Here is a 14,812-nt window from a genome sequence, read left to right on the forward strand (position 1 = left end):
CCAATTTTCTTGTGCAAACAATGCAAAAGTTTCTAGATATCGTAAAAGATTCTACATCACAACTGAATTATCACAAAAATGTTAGACAACACAAAAGTTACTCAAGGGAACGCAAATTCGTTCAGAGGCAGGAAAACTGAAATGGTTTGTCCAAATACATGTTTTAGCGAAACATTGCAAATAAGTTTTTAGAGAGAAAACTACTTTTTTGAAATCGCAAAGAAGGACTGCACAATATTAGAAAAATCTGATATTGCGATGTTTTATTTTTCTGCGATTTAAATATTAGATATTAATACAGTTTCACACGAATTGCTCTATTTGACGATTTTCTGCAGTCTGACAGTATTTGTATACAGAAATTGAACAATCACAATGCAAAAAAAAAAAGAAGCTTTTCTTACTTTTTGTCTCGTTCTAGTCCATATAGCAAAATAATTTATAATTCATAATAAATGTTGTTTATTTTTAGAAATAAGAGAAAATTAAGAATGAATTTTTTTTGGGTTGTTATAAGTAAATTATCTGCCTGTGGGGTAACTGAAATAATCTTGTTTTCGCTTGGACTACAAGACAAAAATTCCAATTAAGAGATGTTTTTTTTATAAATCATATAAATTCCTTATAAATACAGTGATTAAATACAATTCTGTAGCTACTGCTCTATTATAATTCAGATGGAAATTGGATATCATTGCGATGTGACTTTTGCGATTGCGCACATTGCAATTTGGATGCTAAACGATATATTGCACATCTCTATCGCGATGTTTCTTGTGGTGACAATTTTAATGCAAATTGCGAATTCAGTTTATTTTCTAGCGAATGAAGTAGATTTTAAAAGTGAAAGATATACACTAGAATGTGGGAGGGGACCCAAATATTTCTCAAGTGAATGACAATGTTTTTGTGTAATTGCGACAGATTTGCGAAAGAATACAGATGCTTTGTGAGCCAGAGCATTAAGATATATATATTTTCCTTCCATCTCCTTCCTTTTCCTCCATTGCCATGTCCCATTAGGTGCTCCATAGCAAAGCATCAAACCTATTAAGCGTCGTCCTTGCCCCACTTCAGCCCACGACAATAACACTGTCAAACCATCAGCGGTGCTCTTAGTTATAAAGACGCTTACGTGTGTGTTTGAAGTCGATTGCGTGTGTGCCTGCGTGTTTAATAGAGCTGTGCGTTTTATTGAAGATGTGTGTGTGTGTGCGCGTGTGTGTCCCCAGTGCAGGATTGCATTCATCCATCATCTATACCAAATACAATTTTCCTGTCTCAGCTGCCTAGCTCAGTGGATTGCTATAATTGCCTGTTCTTATCCAAACCCCATTTTTGTTCTATTTATTAGGTTAGTCTGCAGCTCAGAGCCGCTATTAGAAAGCCCAGCGCTCGCCACAGGCGGTCAACACCATCAGCGCTTTCTATATGAGGCTGCAACTTTATTTGCACGTTTGGTTATTTCACAGGGAGGTTATTGATGGTAATTTGGGATAATAGGCAATGCATTCGCATATCAATGTATCATGGTTATGACAGTGCTGCATCAGTACCTCAGGAGTCAATATTTTGTGGTAAAAAAAAAAAAAATTCTATTTCTATTTATGATATATTTTCTTTGTTTATTTTTACTACTTTATAAAAAAAATGTATGGTAATTTACGAGAGTTGATAGATAATCAATATACATAATATGATTAATAATATATATACTTTATAATTATGTCATAATCATATTTAATGTATATGTGTGTGTGTGTGTGTGTGTGTGTGTGTGTATGTATGTATATATATGTATATATGTATGTATATATATGTATATATGTATGTATATATATGTATATATATATGTAAATATATATATATATATATATATATATATATATATGTATATATATATATATATGTATATATATATATATACATATACATATATACATACACACACACACACACACACACACACACACACACACACACACACACATATATATATACATACACACACACACACACACACACACACACACACATATATATATATATATATATATATATATATATATATATATATATATATATATATATATATATATATATATATGTGTGTGTGTGTCTGTGTGTGTGTGTGTGTGTGTGTGTGTCTGTGTAAATACAGTAATTAAAAACAATTCTGTAGCTACTGCTCAACTATAATTCAGACTGGAAATAGAATTATATATATATATATATATATATATATATATATATATATATATATATATATATATATATATATATATATATATATATATATATATATATATATATATATATATTATTGAATTATATATTTGTCTTTTAAGTTTGTCAACAGTAAATCTTCGATTATTGCTTGGGCCAGATGGAATCTGCAGACGTTTTTTGTTATTTGTGCGGAGAATTTTGGTAAAAATCTGCGGATTTCTGCAGGATTATTTTGGAAGTATCATTACTAAAACCTTAACGTGTGAAATAAAAAATTATAAATTATTAAATCTTTAAAAAAAATAATGTTTAAAATGCAAATTCAATTAGATTTACTTAATTTGGTAAACGAAGCACTTCTCTCATATAATATATCTACTAAAAGACAGAAAATATTACTGTACAAACTGCATTGTACATAAATCAGATGAGCATTTTTGTATTAGTTAATATTATTACTGAAATTAATTTAAAAACTGAATAAATATAGATATTACACACATTTACTCAAGTAAAAAAACAGAATTAATGATGGGCTAAAAATCTGCGGAATTCTGTGCGCGCAGATTCTGTGTGGGCCTAGTTATTGTCATTTCTATATACTTATTGGTAATGTAGCAAGTCAATTTTATATGAGGGACTTTTTTTTAATGTATGCGTACCTGACTATGTGTGAGAACTTGTATGATGAATACCAGGAACAAACATCATTGACGTCCTTTGAGCAACCTTGCCTTTTAACAACACTCATTTAAAAAAAAAAAAAAAGATACAGTCTGCTGCGTTTCTTCTTTTAAATCAGAAAGTCGCGGAACGCAAGAGCAGGTGAGGAAGAAAAGATCTCAAGGTCTTTGTGGTCGAACCGTCTGAAAGACGAATAAACGTCCTTAATCAAGTTTACGTCCTTGAACGAGTGAACGAGACTTCCTCCCCGAGGAAAGAGGGTCTCTATTCATAGACCTTTCTCATCTCTCTGTACCTCGTCTCTTTCACCGCCTTCTCATTCACGATCTGTCCATTCGTCTTCTCTCGCACCGTCCCTCGTGTAGCGTGACATTTTTGTCCTCATTCAGGGTGCCCGACAGTTAATTCAGGTCATTCTTTTTTTTTTTTGAGAGAGAAAAGTGAAGGGAAAATACTGAGAACAAAAAATGGTGGCTAACCAATTATGACGAACATGGAAAAAAAATCTTTTATCTTTTCAAAACTGACACATTTACTTTGTGTACATGCGATTCTTTTGTGTATTTGAGCACTTGAGATAGATTTTACAATGTTTTTTTTTTTATCATTTTTTTGCACCTTGATGCTCCTGGCTTCCATTTACTTCCATATATGGAAAAGAGCAGCATGAACATTCAACTGAACGTCTTCTTTTGTGTCTTACAGATCGAAATGCATTTTAAATTATGCTCAAAATAGGTAGACATGCAGTACGGTCATTCATACGAATCATAAATTAATTGTCAGCTTTTTTAATAAGTTATGATGGGTTGGAGCTTGACGGCATTGGTTCCCATTTACTTTCATTATAGGAATTGAGTGCAGCATAAACATCCAACTAAACATCATCTTTTGTGCTTTACAGATGAAAATGATGCTTAAAATAGGTAGACATGTATTACGTTCATTTATATAAATTCATACAGTATAAATCATGATGGAATTTTTAGCTTTTTCAATAATTTTATCATTTATTTTGTTTTGTTTTTTTGGAGCTTGACAGCCTTGGTTCCCATTTACTATCATTTTTTGAAATGAGTGCAGCATAAACATCCAACTAAACATCTTCTTTTGTGCTTTACACACAAAAATGCAAATTCCAAGCCTTTAATTTTATATAATAGCTTCTGCTTTTGTTTGTTTATTTTTTATATTAAAGCCTTTGTTCCTATTTACTTTCATTGTATAGAGGAAAAAAAAGCAGCATGGACATTCAGCCGAACATCTCCTTTTGTGATCGACAGAAGATAGTGAGCTTATAATTACACTAAAAATAGTCATACACTTACTAAACGTAACTTGCCGTTTACTTATCTTCTAAATATACACACAGGATCTGTTTTGAGCATTCCTTTCACTTTTAATATACTGGAAAAGTGCAGCATGAACATTCATTTAAAAATCTCTTTTTGCACGCCTCGAAAGACAGTAAAATGAATCATAAATGGAAAATTTCAAGTCTTACAGTATTTTTTATTACCATTTATTGATCCTTTTTGGTCATTTTTGCTGCCAATCATGTTTATTATATGAGAGAGCAGCATGAACATTGAGATAAGTGTCTTCTTTTGTGCTTTTTGTTAATTCAGAAGGTTTGGAATCACAAAAAGACTTGAAATGTATAATTTTCTGTCCTCAGTTTTTTTTCACGCAAAGAAAATTGTGACTAATTTACTTGTACTTTGAAAAAAATTGCTCAATATTGTACAAATTACTCATGTGATATCCAAAGTCTTCTAAATGCATACAACAGTTTTCTTTTTCTCCATTTCTATAATGTTTTGTTGCAAGTTTTGTACTTTTTAAAGTTCTGGTTCCCATTCACTTTCCTTATATTTAAAGGAGCTGCGTGAACGTTTATCTAAACATCTCTTTTTGTGTTCTACTGTAGAAAGTAAGCTTTAAACGCCATTTAAAATGCTCAGAAATACACTTTAAAGTCACTTTAATTATATCTACAAGTGCAGCATGAACATCCAGCTAATCATCTCTTTCTGCACTCTACCTCAAAGTCGGTCAAAATGGCGGCTAAACCTGAAATAAAGGCTGAGTAAATGATGACAGGAAGATAATTATTGGGCGAAGTCTCCCTTTAAAGCCTCTGCTGTTCATTTGGCTGGCTCTTTCTCTCGCTCCGGGTTTTGAAATAAAGCCGAGTTTTAGCATCAGAGTGAAGGATCACGGTGGGATCGAGTCCAAAAGCTCACAGAAGGGCAGAATGATCTCATAACCTCCACAATCCCGGCGCGTTTCTCCTCGGGGGAGTTGCTAAATCCCATTCATGAAATATAAATTCGTTTGCGGTGGAAACGGCCAAATACCCTGTAAAACCCCAAAGCCGTGCACCTGAGAGGAATATATTTACTATAATGAACATGGTACTTGTGCTGTCAGCGACCCGAGCAGTTTGCAAGAACATTTGAGAAATCAATAGTGAGCATAATGGATGGGGGACATGTTCAGTGTAAACCGTTCTTTTAATGTCAGTTACTGGTCAATGTATCAGTATTTATATCACTATTTTTGTTAAAGATGTATTTATTTTAAAATTGTGAATTTATTTAGTTATTTTATTGTTTGTGTGTTTTTATTGTATTTAGTCTATTTAATTTATTTTAGTACTTAGGAAAGGTACTATTAGTCTATTATAAATGTAAAATTTAGACAGTTTATTCAATAGTAATTATAATAATTATTAATATGCAATTAGATGTGATTAGCATTTATACATTATTTATGATTTTATAATGGGAGTCACTAAATTAAAACAAACTATGATGTATCATCATTATTATGTAGTTAAATGTGACTGACATTTATTCATTTTTATTATATATTTATTTATTTGTGGTTTTAAAATATATTAGTGTATCAATACCACTGTCACAAACTTAAAACTAAAACAAATTATTAGTAGTAGTCGTCGCAGGAATAGTTGTCATCACTGTTGTAATATTAGTAATCGTAATAGTTGAAATAGTCATCGTAGTAGTAGTCATCATAGTCGTAGTAGTAGTAGTAGTAGTCGTCGTCATAGTAGTAGTAGTCATAGTATTAGTTATTGTCGTAGCAGTATTCATCATTAGTAGTAGTCGTCGTTGTCATAGTAGTCATCGTCATCGTAGTAGTCATCCTCATCATCGCTGTAGTACAGAGGTGTCCACACTCAGTCCTGGAGGGCCAGTGTCCTGGAGAGTTTAGCTCGAACCCTAATCAAACCCACCTAAACAAGCTAATCAAGCTCTTACTAGGTATACTAGAAACTTCCAGGCAGGTGTGTTGAAGCAAGTTGGAGCTAAAGTCAACAGGACACCGGCCCTCCAGGACCAACTTTGGACATCCCCGCTGTAGTAGTAGCAGTTGTCGTTGTAGTAGTCGTCGTGTAGCAGTAGCCATCATTATAGTAGTAGTCATCGACATTGTCGTCATCGTCACTGTAGTAGTAGAAGTAGTTGTAGTAGTAGTCATATTCATAATCGTATCGTTGTCGTTTTAGTAGTTGTCGTTTTAGTTGTCGTTGTAGTAGTAGTAGTAGTAGTCGTCATCGTAGTAGTTGTCATAGTAGTCATCGTCGTAGCAGTAGTCATCATTATACTAAGTCATCATCAGTAGTAGTCGTTGTAGTAGTAGTTAGTCGTATCGTCGTCATCGTCACTGTATTAGTAGTTGTTGTAGTAGTCATTGTCGTAGTAGTTGTAGTAGTAGTCGTCGTCATCGTCACTGTCGTAGTTGTAGTCAGTCGTATCGTCATCATAGTAGTAGTAGTCATCATTATAAAAGTAGTAGTAGTAGTCGTCATCGTTGTAGTTGTCATCGTCATAGTTGTATAGTCATCGTATTAGCTGTCATAGTTGTCGTCGTAGCAGTAGTCATCATTATAGTAATAGTCGTCGTATTAGAGGTCAGTCGTATCGTCGTCATCGACACTGTAGTAGTAGTAGTAGTAGTAGTAGTAGTTGTTATAGTTGTCATCGTCGTCGTCGTATCGTCATCATAGTAGTAGTAGTCATCATTATAAAAGTAGTAGTAGTAGTCGTCATCGTTGTAGTTGTCATTGTCAAAGTCGTATAGTCATCGTATTAGTTGTCATAGTTGTCGTCGTAGCAGTAGTCATCATTATAGTAATAGTCGTCGTATTAGAGGTCAGTCGTATCGTCGTCATCGACACTAGTAGTAGTAGTTGTTGTAGTTGTCATCGTCGTCGTCATAGTAGTCATCGTCGTAGTAGTAGTAGTCGTCGTCATTGTCACAGTCGTAGTAGTAGTTAGTCGTATCGTCGTTTTAGTAGTAGTTGTCATTTTAGTTGTCATCGTAGTAGTTGTCATTGTCAATTTTGTGGTAGTAGTAGTGGTCTTCACAGTAGTAGTCATAGTCGTCGTCGAAGTAGTAGTCATCATAGTAGTTTTCATTGTAGTCATCATCTTAGAAATAGTAGTCATCGCTGAGTAGTAGTAGTCGTCGTCATTGTAGTAGTAGAAGTAGTAATTGTCGTAGTAGTAGTTGTTGTCATCATAGTAGTATTATTAGTAGTCGTAGTATTATTATTGTGTAATGAGATCTGACTGACATTTATTAATTTTATTGTGCAATATTTGTGTGTGAGGTCGGAAATGGGAAGACTGTTTATTGTTATTGCTGTGAAGATTATAAGTTATTGTGTGATTAATTGACAATGAAATGAGAGTGACGGTCTGGCTAATTGCACATTGTGATTGACTGTGGGATAAAAGGGTGGAGTTAAAGAATTATGTCACACACTGAGGAAGGCTTTGAGCCGAAACGTCTGTCTTTTATCACCCGTAAAATGTAAAAAAAATTAAAAATAAAAACAGTACGAAGCAATTAAGTGCGAATCATTACCTTTTTTTGAATTGTACAATATTTAACAAATATCAGTCAATAAATATCACTGTCAATAATTTAAAGTAAAAATTATTATTATTATTATTATTATTATGTCATTTGATCTGAATGACATATATTAATTTTGTTTTACCTTAATTTGTTTTACAATATTAAACAAATATCAGTCAATAAATACCACTGTCAATTTGTAAGCTAAAGTTACTATCAATACTATTATTATTATATCAATGTCAATATTTCTTTAATTTTTCTTTCATATTTCTTTAAATCGATTTTGCATTTTATTATATTCTAAAATATTGACCTATTACTAACGAGCACAAAATGTTTATTTTACTAAATTAGACTTTAGCTTCATCGTCTTGTTTTCTTTTCTCTAGTAATATTCTCGCCATAAAATCTACATCTAAACCCTTAATTAGTTTTCTTTGCTGTTGATATTTCTGCCGATAGCTCCGGCACATCTGATCACTTCACTTTTTTTTAAGTCTCTGCTACTTTTGGCTGGTGTTTTCAGCTTTTCCTCCTCCTCCTCCTCTATGGTGATTGTTTTGCAGGAGTCTTTATTACTGGGAGATGATTAGAAAGTCTTCTGCTAATTCTCTTCGCCAAGCATTTTAATCAAACTCCTCTGATTAGCCGCAGCTCGGGGAAACAGATCGTAATTAGCTTTAAATGACTCTGCTCACTTCATAATGACACAAAAGCTGCTGTTTTGCTTCTAATCATCAGAAAAATGCTGTATTTTTGGCTTGTGGAAACTGAGGGATTGAAGGTGTGTGTGTCTGTGTGGTTAGTAAAATGACTGAAGGTCTTTGTAAACCTGTGTGTTTGAGCAGGAAAAGCTTCACATCGAGCTCAGTCAGGCTTTCCACAAAGAAGAGACGTCCATCAAAAATGAGGACAGCCAGAAAAGCTGCGACAAGCCCGAGAAAACCGAGCGGCTGTCCAAGAAGACTCTCTCTAGAGGTAGTTGTGTGTGCGTGTGTGTGTTTGTGTGTTTTTATTTCACTTTAACTATGTTTCTGTCTGTGTGTGTGGGCATTTGTTTGTGTGTGTTTGTAAATGTGTGTTAGTGTATGCTTTTGATGTGTTTGTGTTTTTGCATGTGGGTTTGGCTGTATGTTTGTGTGTATTTGTAATTGTGTGTGTGTTTGTGTGTTTTAATGTGTTTTGGTATTTGCATGTGCTTGCTTTTCTGTGTGAATTTGTGTGTTTGTGTAATTGTGTGTGTGTGTGTGTGTGTTTGTAATTTTGTGTTTGTGTATACATTTGAGGGTGTTTGTGTATTTGCATATGGGTTTGTTTTTGTGATTGTGTGTGTGTATTTGCGTGTGTTTGTCTGTGTGAATTAGTTTTGTTTGTGTAACTGATTGCGTTTATGTATTTGTGTGTGTTTGTAATTGTGCGTTAGCATATGCATGTGTGTGTGGTTGTGTATTTGCTTGTGGGTTTGGCTTTATGTTTTTGTGTACTTGTAATTGTGTGTGTGTGTGTTTGTGTGTCTTAATGTGTTTGTGTATTTGCATGTGCTTTCTGGTCTGTGATTTTGTGTGTTTGTGTAATTATGTTTATGTGTGTGTTTGTAATTGTGTGTTTGCGTATACATTTGAGTGTATTTGTGTGTTTGCATGTGGGTTTGTTTTTGTGATTGCATGTGTGTTTGCGTTTGTTTGTGTGTGTGAATTAGTTTTGTTTGTGTAACTAATTTAATTTATGTATTTGTCTGTGTGCACATATGTGTGTGTTTGTACTTGTGTGTTAACATAAGCATGTGGGTTTGGCTGTATGTTTGTGTGTGCGCTTGTTTTTGTGATTGTGTGTTTGTGTGTGTGAATTAGTTTAGTTTGTGTAACTGTGTGTGTGTGTGTGTGTGTGTGTGTGTGTGTGTGTGTGTGGTGTGTGTGGTGTGTGTGTGTGCGTGTGCGCGCGTGTGTGTGGTGTGTGTGTGCGCGCGCGTGTGTGTGTGTGTGTGCGCGCGCGCGTGTGTGTGTGTGCGCGCGCGTGTGTGTGTGTGTCTGAATGTATTTGGGTATTTGTATGTGCTTGTCTTGTGAATTTGTGTGTGTTTGTTTGTGTAATTATGTGAATCTGTGTATAATTGTGTGTTAGCGTATGCATTTTAGTGTTTTTGTGTATTTGCGTGTGTTTGTTTTTGTAATTGTGCGTGCACGTGTGTGTTTGTGTATGTATGTGTATTTGTCTGCAAATGTTTGATTCTGTGTGTGTGAAATTGCGTGGTTGTTTGTTTGTGTGTGTGTGTGTGTGTGTGTGCGCGTGCACTTTTGTCTGTGTGTCTATATTCTTGTCTATGTGTAGGTTTTTTGTAATTGTCGTCTGTGTGGTTGTGTATGTTGTGCATCAGCGTTTGTATGTTTGTCTGTATGTGTGTTTGTATATTTGCCTGCATGCCAAGTGTGTGGTGTGTTTGTGTATTTGTATGTGTGTTTGTTAGAGTGCATGTGTGTTTGTGTATTTGTCTGTGTCTGTGTCCTTGTACAAGTTTTTGTGCATGCATTTGTGTATTTTTGTGTGTGTCGGTTTGCCTGTGTGTTAATCTCTATGTGCATTTGTGTGTTTCTGTGTATATATGTTTGTTGTCTGTGTGTGTGTGCGCATATATCCGTATGTGCGTGTGCGCGAGTGTGTGTGTGTGGTTTTCTGGCACTGGAGGTGTTTTTTCTCTCAGGCCAGATGGATGCGACAGAATGTGTGTGATGAATCTCTCTCCGTCTCTCTCTCAGATCCCAGTCAGGAATACACAGACTCCACAGGAATAGACCTCCACGAGTTTCTGGTCAACACGCTCAAGAACAACCCCCGGTGTGTGAAAACCCCCACCGCCCCATTTACACACACACACACACAAACTAATTCAGAGCATTCCCAATTGGACATTGTCATCTGAAGTCCCTCTAGAATGGACATATGTGTTTCATTATTTCCCAGAGGGCTTTTCTCAAGCATCAAAGCAATAAGAGCTTCATTTATTCCCCCAGTATGTTATGAGAGAAATCTGTCTACACCTGACATAAAATATGAAAATACTTTTTGTGTGTGATGCTAATTGTAGTATATTGATTTATAGTATATTACATTTGATTTATAGTATATTAGCTATTTAAGTATATTTGTAATTAGCAACATTTTCTGCAGTTCTGTATATACATACAGTGCACAGCATATATGAGTACAGCCCATTTTAAAAAATAAATATTTTCATTAATTTCTCAGTGAGTACAGGCAGTGTATTTTGGTGCATTAAAACAAAACAGATTTATTAAACATATATTTATTAAAATAATATTTTAGTCACCAAACATATTTAGAAATTGTAAGAGAATACATTTAAATTCAAGCAAAATATTGCAAAAAATAAATGCAACCTACAAAATTTCAACTACATTTTTCCATTGTTTTGCTCTTCTTGATTTTTTTTTCTCTATTTTGTATTTGTATTTAATGTTTTTCTATAACATTAATTTGAGTGTACAAGTTTTTGGACCGTTATTGTACGTTATTTTGTTAGATTAGCTTTTTGTTAGATTACACTGCAAATGACAATCCGGGACATCCAATTGTGCCTGCATGCGTATACATGTTGGTAACTAAGTGGACAGGTTAAAGTATATAAACAAGAAAACATCAAAAATATGTATATTTAAGTAAATAAATAAATAAATAAATAAATATATATATATATTGGTGGTCATAGAATGCATATCATTATAGGTCATAAATAGCAATAAAAAAGCAAGAATAATGTAGATATGAAGATAGAACATAATAGATAAAATAAAATAATTGAACATAAGCAATTACATTCTTAAATCAAGAAGCTTTTTTAGACAAGTAAAATATATTGTGTTGTTTTCACACACTTACATGTTATTTCCAAAAACGTCTTGATTTAAAACTTTTTTTAGATAAAAACACAGCACATGCTTAAATACTATTAGCATTCAAAATAGCTTCTTTTATATGTTTGTTTTATTTTTGAGTAAAAGAGAAGTCAATATTTCAATATATGTACGTTTTCATTATTATATCTGAAGTACACTGCAAAATAATGTTTGTCTTACTTGGTGTTTCTAGTCCAAATATCTAAAAATTCAAGTCACAAAGCTTTTTTTCTTTTTTCTTGGACAAGTTAAAAATATTGTCTCGTTTTCAGTAATAATAAGTCAAAATGAAGTAAGTTTTTCCTTAAAACAAGCTAAATAATCTGCTGGGGGTGGGGGGTGGGGTGTTTATAAAATAAATTTCATAATCTATCAAAACAAAAAACAGATTATTCTTTTTGTTTTAAAGATAAACTCATTTAATATTGACATATCATTTCTCTTTTTATATGTTGTTTTTAATTATGCAAAGAGATGCACAAATTACATGACAAAATCAAACACAAATGGAAAAGAGAGAAAGACAAATGACAGAAAAAGAACATAAGACAGGTGTGTGCATGTGTATGTGCTTATAAATACAACTGCATGGACAGGCCAAACTATATAAGCAAGAGAACATTAAAAAAAATAGCTGTGTTGGGAGTAATGCTTTACAAGTAATGAGAATTGTATAATAATATTACTCTTCTTTCAAGTAAAGTAACACATTTCTTTTCAAGATTAAGTAGTAATTTTTTGAGTTGCATTTTAAAAAATGTAATACAAGTTGCATTTGAAAAAATGCTGAATTTAAATGAACGTACGCACATTAAATCACGCACACAATGAGAGAATACAGGAACAGACAGAAATGAAGACGGAGATTGAGGTATTCTCATTATTTTGAACACATGGAGGAAAACAACTAGTTACTTTTTGGGGAGTAACTTAATATTGTAATGCATTACTTTCTAAAGTAGCTTTTCCCAACACTGATAATAGGGCTGGGCGATATGGCAAAAACGCAATCTCGATAATAATTTTCCATATTGAATGATAATGATAAACATCTCGATATAATTGTTTATGCTTTCAGGTTTAAAAGAGTATCCCAACAATGACCGAGCCACAAAAATTAGAGGATATATTAAATGGTACAACATATTTTCAGCCGATAAATTTTCGGTGGCCGAAAATTCGATACATCTCTAATATCAACACACTTTTAGGTTCCCATTGTTGCACATTTATGCTGAGTGATTGGCTCTTCGATCAATATAAAGTAAATAAATCCAGAGCCTATCATGGTTATTGACATACACTTTATCGCGATTCGATATAATATTGTTTATTGGCCTAGCCCTATCTGATAAATAGCATCAAAAAAGCAAGATTAATATAGATATTAATAGAACATTTAATAAATGGATAGAATAAAATAATAAAATATCACCAAATTCTTAGATCAGAAGCATTTTTACACACACTGACTGATATTATTTCTAAAAACGCCACAGTATTTTTTTTCACTCGTCTAAAAATGCTTCTTGATGTAAAAATTTTTATATTCGATATGCCAAGACAACTCGAAGAAAGAAAGCATTTATTTGCAGTGTATAAGTAGATGAAAGTGTGTCAAAACTGTCTGCTGAAGTGTTGTCGGTTTCAGTGGTAATCATCTCCTCATCAGCCTGATGAGCTGCTAATGTTAATGAATGCTGTTCTTACAGGGACAGAATGATGCTGCTGAAACTCGAGCAAGATATTCTGGACTTCATTAGCAACATTGAGTAAGTCGAGCCCAAAAACACTCCGGAAATCTCTCGTTTTCTTTTCCACATTTTATATCTCGCAAGCCGTTTCTTTTTCTGTTGTTCTGAGTCTGTCTATCTGTCTGTCTGCATATCAGGCTATATTTCAATTGAATGTGTTATGTAATACAGGGTTGTTTATGCAGCCAGATCATCACTTTGATAAGTTGTAAAATATAAATTTAGCCACTAAAAATGATAATATATACAAAGAAATTATGTAATGAAAAATATAATATACAGTGCGTCCAGAAAGTATTGATAGCGCTTCACTTTTTCCACATTTTTTTATGTTCCAGCCTTATTCCAGAATGGATTGAATTCATTTGTTTGCTCATAATTCTACACACAATACCCCATAATGACAATGGGAAAAAAGAGTTTTTGAAATGTTGCAAATTTATTAAAAATAAAAAAAAACAGAAAAATCACATGTACATAAGTATTCACAGCCTTTGATCAATACTTTGGCAGCAATTTTAGCCTCAAGTATTTTTGAATATGATGCCACAAGCTTGGCACACCTGTCTTTGGAAACTGTTGCCTATTCCGCTTTGCAGTATCTCTCAAGCTCTATCAGGTTGGATGGGAAGCGAAGGTGTACAGCCGTTTTCAGATCTCTCTAGGGATATTCAATAGGATTAAGGTCTGGGCTCTGGCTGGCCCACTCAGGGATATTCAATGAGTTGTTGTGAAGCCACTCCATTAATATTTTGATGTATTGGCCCCAGTCTGATGTCAAGAGCACTCTGAAGCTGGCTTTCTTTCAGGATGTCTCTGTACATTGCTACATTCATATTTCCCTCTATCCTGACTAGTCTTCCAGTTCCTGCTGCTAAAGAAAAAAACACAGCATGATGCTGCCATCACCATGGTTCACTGTAGGAATGCTATTAGCCTGGTGATGAGCGCTGTCTGTTTTTCCCCAAACATAACGCCTGGCTTTCACTCCAAAGAGTTAAATTTTAGTTTCATCAGATCAGAGAATTTTGTTTCTTATGGTCTGAGAGTCCTTCAGATGCCTTTTGGCAAGTTCCAGGCGGTGAGTGGCTTCCATCTGGCCACTCTACCATACAGGCCTGATTGGTGGATTGCTGCATAGATGGTTTCCTTCTGTTAGCTTCTGCTTTCTCCACAGAAGAACGCTGGAGCTCAGGCAGAGTGACTATCAGGCCATTGATCACCTCCCTGACCTAAGGCCCCTCTTCCCTGATCACTCAGCTTAGATGGCCGGCAAGCTCTAGGAAGAGTCCTGGTGGTTCCAAATATCATCCACGTACAGATGATGGAGGCCACTGA

At 34.0% G+C, this 14,812-nt stretch overlaps 1 protein-coding gene and 1 long non-coding RNA gene across 53 annotated transcripts in view; both read left to right on the forward strand.

Annotated features, from left to right (window-relative positions):
• r3hdm1 (R3H domain containing 1) overlaps positions 1 to 14,812 on the forward strand; it is a 75,358-nt gene that overhangs the window by 25,493 nt on the left and 35,053 nt on the right. For all 50 annotated transcript variants that reach the window (XM_087304029.1, XM_087304038.1, XM_087304034.1 and 47 more), the window contains 3 exons: positions 8,658 to 8,787; positions 10,563 to 10,641; positions 13,433 to 13,492. In XM_087304029.1, coding sequence (XP_087160155.1) covers positions 8,658 to 8,787; positions 10,563 to 10,641; positions 13,433 to 13,492 — 269 coding nt within the window. The remainder of the gene's footprint in view (positions 1 to 8,657; positions 8,788 to 10,562; positions 10,642 to 13,432; positions 13,493 to 14,812) is intronic.
• On the forward strand, positions 4,388 to 7,760 carry LOC147838459 (uncharacterized). Of its 3 annotated transcripts, none has more exons than XR_015521767.1 (3): positions 4,388 to 5,276; positions 6,261 to 6,653; positions 6,885 to 7,760. It is a non-coding gene; the product is annotated as an uncharacterized LOC147838459 (long non-coding RNA). The 3 variants fall into 3 exon arrangements; XR_015521766.1 differs by lacking the exon at positions 4,388 to 5,276 and adding an exon at positions 5,997 to 6,108; XR_015521768.1 differs by lacking the exon at positions 4,388 to 5,276 and adding an exon at positions 6,016 to 6,121 and having other exon boundaries at positions 6,277 to 6,653.

The sequence above is a fragment of the Danio rerio genome, chromosome 22 (genome assembly GCF_052040795.2).
Source record: "Danio rerio strain M-AB ecotype USA chromosome 22, GRCz13ab, whole genome shotgun sequence".
Lineage (NCBI taxonomy): Eukaryota > Metazoa > Chordata > Actinopteri > Cypriniformes > Danionidae > Danio > Danio rerio.